Raw genomic sequence first — 11,467 nt, forward strand, 5'->3', positions numbered from 1 at the left:
CAACAAGTTTCTCTGCTATTATGTACTTAATAAAACTACTCTCCGATAGAGTATTGGGCTTAGAACTCCTTCCAGCCATAATCTAAAGTAACTCCAAAACGCAACATTTGTCAACATGAACTAATCTATCATTCAAGTGAATTGGAAATCTTTTGTGGCACATCAACAACAAAGGCACCCGCTGTGCGACGCGCGCCGGTACACTCCAACTGTAGCTGAAAGGGTTGCCCACCACTCTATAAGGGATTGAGTGTGTGTTATTCTGTTGATTGCATTGATGTTAACTGAATTGTGGCAAAAAGTGTGGAGCGTGCTGTCGTTTGGTGAGCAATGAGAAGTGCTTGTGAGCAACAAAAGCGGCACCAATTTCAATGCTGTTTAAACACTGCAAATGCGGCTTACGTGTGCTTCGTATGGGCGACGTGCACGTGTGTCTGTGCGACAAGTGTTTTTGTCTCGAAAGTGTTGCTCCAACAGTTTACTTAAGAAGGAACTCCACACTAACAATGCAATGGATTACCCAAACGCAAGGTAACCCATCCCATGCAATACATATATATCTGTTATTGTTATTATCGATGCCAATTGTTGCACATTTCTAGACAATAGTGTTATACTTTGGAACTTAGTAATCGTCATAAAGGTGGGAATATGCATTTCAGTTGATATCACATTCATAAAGTTCAATAAAGGTGACTGTAAAATGTATTAAGAACCACTTACTAAAGTTGGTAGAGAGCCTAGGACAACTTGAAACTCAACTTAAGAGTGAATTGAGATTTGATGAGTAAATATGAATACTAGTAAAATAGAAAAGTTCCTTTCAAAGACGTTAAAATCTATGCTTCGTATGAAAACAGAAGTCAATACACAATACTATGACACAATAAACAATATATATTGCGATGCGTGATGAGAGGGTTTTAGGTGCTTTCGAAAGTACAATTTCGTATAGAAAAAGATAGAATGATAGTTCAACGCATAAAAGATCAGCGGCTTCGCTGACTTGGTCACATCGTGCAAGTGAGAAAACGTTCCGACTAGAAACGTGTTTAAGTCGGCACTCGTTAGTGAAAAATGCCATAAAGAACGTCCACATCTAATATAAGAGGCCCAGAACGATTTGAAGGTACTTGGCTTCACGACATGAAGTCACCAGTTGGTAGTGCTCAACATCAATCCACTGATCGGGTTGGCTGGAAGAGACTACTGTACGCCACCAAGGACGACGATGTCTGTAAAGGCCAACTGAGTAAGTTTTTATTGTCCATTTACAAAAAATAATAAAATTGGATTTGTTGACCAGCTACTGCCTTGCAATAATTTGCACGCAATATATGTATAATCAAATAAATCTTCCAAATCAACTGAATATAATTAAAATCAGTTTTCCTCATTTTTAATTTAACATTTGTGTAAACCTGTGGTTTAATGTATTCATAATGTTTCCGGCGTGTTTTTTCTTTTTTGTTCAATACCAAATGACACTGCAAACCAAATATGTGTCAACACATCCCGCACACTCAGCTGCACCTTTAACACATCCCCACTAAACCAACTAACAAAATATGTTCTTTTCATGCAGAACATTGAGTCCTTGTGTTCCTACATTTATTTATTTATCCAAACTACAAAATCATGTTTTCCGTGTGTTAATGTCCTGGAAAAAATTCATATACTGGCGCATCCACTTTTGTTGCATACTTTCAGGCTCCAAATGCATGTGTAATGCATTTTTTTGTATTATTATTTTTTTCTTTTTTTTATTCAATTAAGAAAATTTTAATTAACATATTTTGTTATTGAACTCTGCACAGGCACAGAGCAGGTTAAGTTCTTCATAATTATATTCATGATTATTTCTGCATTTACGCCCATTGCTCAATATATTTTTGGTATGCAAATACGAGGTGAACTCAGCTCAGATTTGCACGTTTGGTAATCCGCAATTAAATTTGCGTGTGCATTGACCTAAATATATGCCAAAAATTTACATAATAAATAAAATATCTCCACCTCAACGTTGAGCTTGATTTCATTTTCACTTTATTGCCATGCAACCAAAGCGAAATGCTAAAATTGTCACATCAAAATTTGAATCTAAAAGGAGAAGACAAAGTTTACTTTGCTTTTGCCGCAATTGCAATGAATTTCACACACATAATTACATTAAAAATCAGTTATTTACGATTTATTTATTTTCATTCTGAGTTTTAGAAAAAATTTGACTGTAGAATCGGCATATGTCGCACTTTGACAAAGCTACATACAACAGATATATTCTCTTCAGGGTAATATAACAGCTTCATTAACTTCTATTTAAAGAGTTTGTCAATATTAAATTAAATTAATTAAATTTTTTTAATTACTTTAAATTAAATTAATTTCAACGTGCTTCAGACATACAAGACACTAAAAAAATATCTTCAAAATATTTAATTAAAATTATCTTAAGTAATAGGTCTGCAAGTTAAAGAAAGCAAAGAAATTAGACCCACAAAATAGAATCAGAAAGTAGGCTAATAAGTAGTGCAGGCACCACGAAAATGCCGTGAAAGAAGACAAATCTGGACGCGGATCAAAAATCGCAAGAGCATGGCTTGATATGCCAACATAAAAGAGACCCTCCTCGAAGTAATGAGAAAGCGATCCCTAGGGAAATAAGTCTCGCGGAAGAGAGAGTGTTTTGGTAAGAATATTTCATATTAATGTTAGATTGTCGGGCACAGTATTCCTACAACCGTCGGTCTGACGGTGCATAAGGCGTTCCAGCTCCTCATCTCAAAAAAAAATATATATATAAATGTTTGCAAGTCAGTCTTTATTAAGAGAAAACCTTCATATAAATAGTAGGAAAAATTGTATAATCCTTGCATTTACTTTTTAGAAGTCAAATAATGAACTTATATGTATAATTTATGATTACATCCAATAGATCGAGAATAGTTGCCTATAAGAACAACAATATACTTAAAGGTATTTTTATTCTGTTATAAGCAAATCCAAAAATATATATATGTAAATATATGTATACATAAAAATATATACAACATGGTTTGGTTCAGGCATAATACGCTGTACATATAACAGTTCCAACTTAATTTGTATTCTTCGCCTTCGCTTTATTTAAAGTAACCATAATTCGGTAGTAATTATGCTAGCCAACGTTCGAAGCGGACAAAACACCTAGAAGAAGAAGATAATGCGGTGAATTGGTTTCTAGAAAAAGTACACTCTGAAGTGCTTGCCTTCGAATTTAACCTGTGATAAGTTCTTTATTTTTGAACCAATTTAGCTGAAATTCATATTTAAATTCTAAATTAATAAAATATAAAAGATAATAAGTGCATTTATTTATTTATCAAAAAATATATGAAACGAATCATTAGCAGAACTTTACACAGCGCTTTCTATATGTCAACAAGTGAAGCTTAGTTATTTTCATTTTAACCGCAAATACGAAATAATTTTCCAATGATAACAAAACTGTACCCAATACAGCAAGGACAATTTTTTGACCAAAGACTGTATCAATGAATAAGACCGTAATTAATTTGATATTTATAAGAACCTGTGGAACGTTAGAGCGTTTGCACTTTCTGCACCACATAATCCGAACGAATCCCTGTAATGATACGGTCTTTGTTGCCATCCACAATACAGTAACTGTTCAATATACGGTCTTTACAATTGAAATAACTCTTATACACTTAAAACTGTGAAATATGTAATCACCAATCGATATAAGCATTTCTTGCGAGTCTTAAACTGTGTCTGACTAAAGTGAAATCCATTTGAACCAATAAAATGTTAAGATCCCAACAAAAAAAAAATTAAAGTTCAAATCCATTGCAAACATTAGTGGCAAGATGGAGTCACTAGATTTGCCCCTCTTACTATGTTTGAAACTTAGGAAGAACGTCAAAAATTTCTTAAGAAGAACGTCATAAATTTTTATAATTCGAATATCATAACTAGCATGAGCTAATTTTATTTCGTTAGTTTTTTGTGATATGCATTAAGAATAGATTTCACATAAAGGATGTGATATTCACATCCATTTTCCAACTTTTCCGGCAATATTTGTCAAACTGTCGTTGAGAGGTTCGTAACTAAGGTGACATAATGCTTCACTTCTTCTCACAGTTTGAGAACCTGGCAACTTGTGTGGGTATTCTAAAAATGTTAAACGGTAACATTGGAATAAAGACCGTATGTTATAAAAATATGGTCTATGTTTTTCAAGACATTGAATGGAAAAGAAAAATTATAAGTAAAATTTATTATATATTATGCATTAAAGTTGGACAAAAAGACAAAATCACTTAACGAAAAAAACGCCCAATATTTTTTGCCCATCCCAAAATAAGCTTGATAAATGCAACAGTTTAGCTATATTCGATTTTCTATCTAACTGAGTGACTATCTATTTAAATGTCTACCCGTTAATATAGAGAACAATACTTCACTTTTTAAGGTATATTAATGAAACTTTATATGAAAAATAAACTTGTTAAGTCCGACAAGAAGAATCAGTTTAGCTACATTCGATTTTCTGTCTAACTGAGTGGGCAATGTCTACCTGTTAATATAAAGAACAATACTTCACTTTTTGAGGAATATTAATAAAACTTTATATGAAAACTTTAATAAATTAAAGCCAGTTATGCTACATGTGAAAAAATTGATTATTTTAGTTAAAAAATAAATTAAAAGCCATAAGTGGAAAAAATCAAGTTATGAAATAATAAGTAATAGATTTAAAACATAATTGAGAGGTAAGCCAACCGGTTAAAGCCTTCATTATACGACTAATGCCTTAGTAGTAGATCTTAAATTAAAACATTAAAATACTTATATTACATATACTATTTATATATTTATTCTTGCTTAATTACTTAGTTGTCGACATCAACATTTTTATGTGAAATATCATCCAACAAAATATTAATTTGCATCTCTTCATCAAAAATTGTTAGGTCTTTAACAAGCAACCACACAACACAGTCCAATAGCCCTCCAACTATAATAAAAGCAGCAGCTGTTAGATTTAAAGCATATCTTGGAAAAAAAAGAAAATTATAATAATTATAACTAATATATTGTTATAGTGGTCTCTCTCACCTTAACGTAGCAGCATCATACAACCAACAATTGCCTTTATTTGTGCAAGTCTTACCCCACACCAAGCACAAACTATCCATTAACCAACCAAAGAGAATAGGACTCGGTATAAAAGTGAGCAGCGAGATCGACGTCATACCAAATCCCATAGCAGCGGTCTTATCCTCTACAGGTATGCAACGCATCGTAATCAATAAATTCGAAGCACGTCCTGTAGCACCGAAAAATTTCAAACTACACATAACCACTAAGAAGAAAACGAATTCTCTAAAACAGTCAACAGGACAAGCACCAGGCGTAGCGTTATAGGTATTATCTATAGGGGTCATATGGGATGTGGAATTCAAGCTATTAAAATCCAAAACAAAATCAAATGAAATAGTTTTGTCATTCAAATTATTTGGTGAAATGCAACTGCAGTTTTCATAAATCTGTAACTGACAATATTAAATGGATTGATATCAATTTCAAGAAAAGAACACACTGTTTGACTATCCCCACGATTTCCTATTGCTCTGCAACCAGCGTGACAGGGCGAAATGTACGTTTTATTATTGCTACCACAAACTGGCGTATATGCCACATATTCACAGTTGCAGTTGTTATTGCAAAAGGTGGCATTATGACCATTGTTCACTATCAAGGAGTTCTCAATATCCGCACAGCCTATAAAAGCATAACCGAGTATACCAGCTACTGTTACGAAATTCACAAAAACATTCCATGCTGCTAAGCGACGTGCACTGGGCTTAAATTTTGATATAACAAAACCGGAAGAGAGTATACCAAATCCTGTAAAAACCAAAGCCACGGTACCTGTAAAGAAACTGAAAGCGTGGTAAGGACTTAAGTATGAAATTTGTTAAGGTATTTAGGTACTTCCTTATTACCTTGACGCAGAAGCAGTTTGTCTGTATTGTATTTCGATATATTTCGGTGTAAAGATCCAGTAGGGCGTGTATCCGAAGAAGTAAAAAATTGATGAAAAATTATTATACATAAGCGTCTTATTTTGCAGAATACGTTTAAAGGTCTTCAACATATCTTGAAGAGAAACAGTCTTTTCAGTAGAACCCTCTTCTTGACGTATTTGTGCGCCTCTGTGTTCTATCTGTACTAACTTTTTTTGTCGTTTGACAGGTTTCGGTAGGGATTTAGGAAATAATGATAGCAATGTACCAGGTATAAAAACTAATAGAGCAAGCACTAACCAACCAATCCACCATGCTCCTAACCAACGAGGATCTTCGTTATTGATAGTTGGTTGTAGTTTTGGACTGATATAAATTTGTAGACAATAGGAAGCTAAGGTGTAACCAACCGATGGTCCCAACATATGGAGAAAGTACGATAAACCTGAAATAAATGAATCATACCATGAGTAAAAAATATTCTTGCCTCTACCGTTTAAGGTTATTATAATGAAAATAAACTCACTTATTTAAAACCACTTTTTATGATCTTTCGGAATGGATAATTAATTTTAGTACAGTATTTTCTTATTTTAGGGTTTCATCTTTTAGAAATTGCGTTTTAGATAGCAAATTAATAATAGAATTTTGGCAACAAAGTGGTAGATAAATTTAAATCTTACAAAATAAAAAACAGCGACGTACTTGTAACCCTTTATGTGGATGAGGGTGAGTTAACTTCTTCTTACTTATTCAGAAAGAAGAAGAGAAACAGAGTATGCTTTGTTGGAAGAGCCATCAATCGACAATAATTAGAGGGACTTTTCACTTATAAAGATATATGGATTGTATGATATTAAACTTAAGCAAATGATGGTTAACATATAATCCAACAGAACTTACTTGCTCTAATGGAACTTTCGGGTTTTGTAGAAAACAAAGTAAGAACCAAACACCGTATTCTGTTTGTCTCTAATGCATAGCTCGAAGATAGAATATCAATCAGAAGTTGGAACCCTGGTCCATTGAGTTGAGTAGGATGATTCAGTTCTTACAAGATTATCTACGGACTTATTGCAAATAATTTCAGTATGACTAGGCATACAACATAGCACCACTCTATGCCACTGATGAAAAAAAAATGAATGAAATACCTAGGTTGTCGTCTTATGTCAATTTTTTTTTTGTTTTGTATAAGTGAGGAAGTGGAATGTTCATGCACCGTCAAACCGACCGTTACCGAAATAGTGTGTCTGACTCCTACTGTGTAGTATACGAACTAAAACACTCCCTTTTCTTCTTCGGAATTTCGCTTACCGGAACGTGTTTTCGCTTTACTTCGGAAAATTTTATATTGGATAAGAAATAACACTTGATAAAATTCGATACTATAAAACTTCGATACTATAAATTATTGAGCAAAAGAGATTTGGTTATATACACTAAAACTACGAAAGGTGTGCAAAAGATCTCTGAGGTCGCAATTCTTAATTCCCTAACTTAATAATTAGATGATGATAATAATAAATAAATATAATAAATAAATATATAATAGTAACTTCAGTCACAAACTAAATAAAATATAAACGAAGTATTTCAGTACAATCTCTTACTTACTCCATAACGCTGGTGTCTTCGATTTATCTAAATTGTCATCCATATAAGACACACCTGAGGTGTAATATAAAGCGCACCCAATACCTGACACAAATTGTGCCAGAAATAATACAATTTGTGGGGACATATTTCCAGATTCAGCCGAAATACACTCACTACTATTCCTTTCAGATTTACATAAAATTTTTGATGCTTCCAATGATTTCAATTCGATAGAAATATTTTCATTTGGGAAAGCACCGAACTCAGTAGTTAATGCCAGTGCCTCTTCACCCGGACCATATAGTAAATGCAGTGATGCATTAAGTAAACAAAATGTAACCATTGTTAAAATGCCTTAAAGTTATTAAAATGTATAGCAAATATTAAAAAGTTAGTTATCACAATAGTTACCTATACCAATCCATCTAGGACGATGTCTTCTGCCAGCGAAGTAACCTAAAAGCGCAGCGCCAAATAACTGACTGGTGTCATTGCCTACCGAAATAATTCCAGTATTTTTAGTGGGTATTTTAAAGCGTTTCTCGATTGTTGTGATTGTTGCATTGAAATAAGCATAAGACATAGAGAATGCACAGCCCACCAAACCGTAAAGTATGACATATGAAGTTTGATTTGCAAATCTAATATTGAAATGTAATAGATAGTGGTTATAATAAGTAGATGGAACATGAATTCTTTCTATCTTAAAATTATTAAAAGATATTTACATTATTATTATGTATATAATTTATGTATTATGTGTACATGTATTATATGTCTCACCTTTGTAATAGTTCACCTCTTAAGCACCAGTAACCGCAGGTATTTTCTTTAACTTCTAGAGTACTCTTCTCGATATTTTGATGATCAAGTGCTATTTCTCTAATTACCACTGAATTTCTTTTGACATTGTGTCCCTTGAGTAATTCAATTTCCTCTTCAATTTCGCCTTGATTAATGTTGCTATTGTTCTCTGGGTCTTCTCTTTCCATTATATATAACATATATGTATTACCTTGCCTTTCTATATATATATATTTTCCCAATAAATAGTTAAAAATAGTTAAAAGAAATATTTTTTCTGTAATACTCCGAATGTAATCAATTCACTTAACCGGTATTTACATCTTTGATCTTGTTTATATCTGAAAGATACGAATATTATGAATTTCATATTTTTATGAATGTAATGTACCCACTTCTGTGATTGTTTGCGATAGCAGAGATCTAAAAATCTTTCTTATCTCAAAAGTAAAATAGCCTCTTCAGTTAAACACAAATTAAAACGAAAATAAAATTTTATCTTTAACTTTTATTTACAGTTCATGCTAATAATATTTTTATTATTTAATTAAAATTTTAGTCTTTATTTACTGAGCTAGTAATTTTTTTCATAATTCTTGGAAGAATTTATATAGTAAAACATCATTAAAAAATAAAATTTAATTTTATTTTCATTATGAAAAATTTTTGTCTTGTAAATTAAATTTAAATTATTTATTGTAATCTGTCTAATGGGCTAGGGACTCTGTCTAACATATTTATCTAATATCTTCAATCAGAGCACTACAAGAATTATTTGTGTAGAAAGCGACTAATCGGTTCCCTAGTACAGCAGAGAGCATTTTATTAATTAACAATACTTAAAGTCAGTAAACTTATTTACTCACTTAATTGATTGACACTCGTCTTCAGGTATCTGCCTAAGACGAGACTCTTTTCCAGACATCTCTGCTGAGTGTGAACACATCAAGTATGATTCGTGCATTACTAAGACTAGTTTGATAAGCTTTTAAAATAGTTTCTACCAGAGATATAGTAGATAGAGATATGAAGGTCTACAGTTTAACGTGATTACCTGCTGTGTAGGCTTAACATCACGTTGTTCTGCACACACGCATCGGTACAGTATCGGTATATCGATACAGGTGGCGATGAACGTCCCAACTTCAAGGTAACAGTGGAAAATATGTGCTTGGATATAGCTTTCCCCTTGGTAAAGAGACATAGATATAGTCTTCCTTTGTATATTTTTCATCTGCTTGCCATATCCAACATACAGAATCACAGAATTGATAAACGGTATAATAAGCTTAGTCCGCCGAAAGAAAACCCCACATCTGAAATGACTACTGAGCCCATTTATGGCAATGAATATTCTTTATCTTAGCTCTAGGTGTTATTATTAGTTTTAGAGGTGCCCATATAGACGACTCATTGATTGTTTCGAGAGAAGTGTTCTTCGTCCGAGTTCTTCGTGTATAGCTGAAATACACTTTACTCTCATTAACTTTCAAGCTTATTTTTACAGAATTCTTCTTTTTGTAAGTAGTAATAATATCACCCCGACGTACTTAATTATGTTGTTGGTATCAGTATTAGTAAAGACCTAGATTCATTTGTAAAATATAAGTACTCAAACGACTGTAAATTGAAAAGTTCGCAGGATAGATAATCTTACCTGTAGACTCGCATGGTATTAAAAGGTTTGAAGAGATTTATCTAGTCTTTACCGATGTAGGGATATGAATCAACTTCTCAATGTATAGGTAAACTAACTCTGCAGAGATATTGACCTCAGATATGGTGACTCTTGACCCTTGTTACGAATTCTGCTTTAAAAAGTCATAAAAAAATATCGGATATCGATATTAGGTTTTATAGAATTTATCGTTGTATAAATATCTGAATATTGGTGGAGGAACACGGTTGTTGTTGTAATCTGCGGAGATGTGTTGGTATAGTCGCTTTTGCGAATGGAGAACGGCACTTGGTCGTTCAGAAAGTGAACGAAAGATAGAGTGAGATAGAGAGAAAGCGAATCTTAATTCCTGATTACTTGTGAGAATAAACATAATGTAGGAAGCTTGATGTTTCCTTCTATGTATGTGTGTATGCATGTGTGAATATATGTTAAAACATTTATTTCCTAAATAATAATACTTATATTCAACAAAAAGATTACGATTTATTAGTTTATTAACTTATTAACTACTAAAAATTTATTTTTTCTTAATAATTTTGATCACCACACAACTAATATTTATTCAATATATAATGAAACTTTTGAATTTGTAATTAAATCTATATTATCTTTATTTCATTTATTAATTTACTTTAAATTAATACATTATAAACATTTATTTAATCCAACAAATTATTATTTATTTTCTCATTAGCTTTTATATTGATCACACATAATGTAAACACATTTTTTTACAATTCTCACACATACTTACATAAAAACACATTCAAACAAATACACACAAACGTACAATAAAATACATATATAAGGAATCTACTTAATATAATTAATAAAAGTATTATTAAATTAAACTTCTGTTTTCTTTTCTGAATTCAATTCTTCTTCATGCTGAACAATTTCCATTTCGACATCCTTGACTTCTTCATCAAAAATCTTCAAGTCCTTAACATAATACCAGACACCACAATCGAACAATGCACCTATGGTAATGAATATGGCGGCAGTTATATTGAGTGTATATCTAAAATACAAACATACATATTAATTATGAAATTTAAGATACAATTGTAATAAAAGATACCTTAGTGATTGCGGATCATACAACCAACAGTTGCCATTATTTGTACATGTTTTACCCCAAACCAAACACAGGCGATCCAGCACCCAACCGAAGAATATTGGACTTGGTATGAAAGCCAACATAGACATCATCATCATACCAAAGCCCATAGCAGCTGTTTTATCTTTTTCAGGCACACAACGTACAGAGACAAGGAAATTGGACGCTCTACCCGTTGCTCCAATAAATTTCAGGCAACACATCACTGATAAAAATAATACAAACTGC

At 32.4% G+C, this 11,467-nt stretch overlaps 2 protein-coding genes across 2 annotated transcripts in view; both read right to left on the reverse strand.

Annotated features, from left to right (window-relative positions):
• The window catches only part of LOC119674182 (solute carrier organic anion transporter family member 74D-like), a 9,535-nt gene extending 909 nt beyond the window's left edge, over positions 1-8,626 (reverse strand). Inside the window, exons 1-7 of the mRNA XM_038085306.1 lie at positions 8,418-8,626; positions 8,046-8,275; positions 7,653-7,988; positions 6,015-6,480; positions 5,609-5,951; positions 5,125-5,555; positions 4,934-5,061 (exon numbers count right to left, since the gene is read on the reverse strand). Coding sequence (XP_037941234.1) covers positions 4,934-5,061; positions 5,125-5,555; positions 5,609-5,951; positions 6,015-6,480; positions 7,653-7,988; positions 8,046-8,275; positions 8,418-8,626 — 2,143 coding nt within the window. The remainder of the gene's footprint in view (positions 1-4,933; positions 5,062-5,124; positions 5,556-5,608; positions 5,952-6,014; positions 6,481-7,652; positions 7,989-8,045; positions 8,276-8,417) is intronic.
• A 2,164-nt stretch (positions 8,627-10,790) lies between these two features.
• LOC119685004 (solute carrier organic anion transporter family member 5A1-like) lies at positions 10,791-11,456 on the reverse strand. Its single transcript, XM_038099170.1, has 2 exons — positions 11,201-11,456; positions 10,791-11,140 (listed from the first exon to the last, which is right to left on the reverse strand). The coding sequence occupies exons 1-2, from the start codon at positions 11,440-11,442 to the stop codon at positions 10,966-10,968; spliced, it is 417 nt and encodes a 138-aa protein (XP_037955098.1). The 5' UTR covers positions 11,443-11,456; the 3' UTR covers positions 10,791-10,965.
• Positions 11,457-11,467: the final 11 nt, after the last annotated feature.

Source organism: Teleopsis dalmanni, chromosome 2, assembly GCF_002237135.1.
Source record: "Teleopsis dalmanni isolate 2A chromosome 2, ASM223713v2, whole genome shotgun sequence".
In the NCBI taxonomy this organism is placed as follows: Eukaryota; Metazoa; Arthropoda; class Insecta; order Diptera; family Diopsidae; genus Teleopsis; species Teleopsis dalmanni.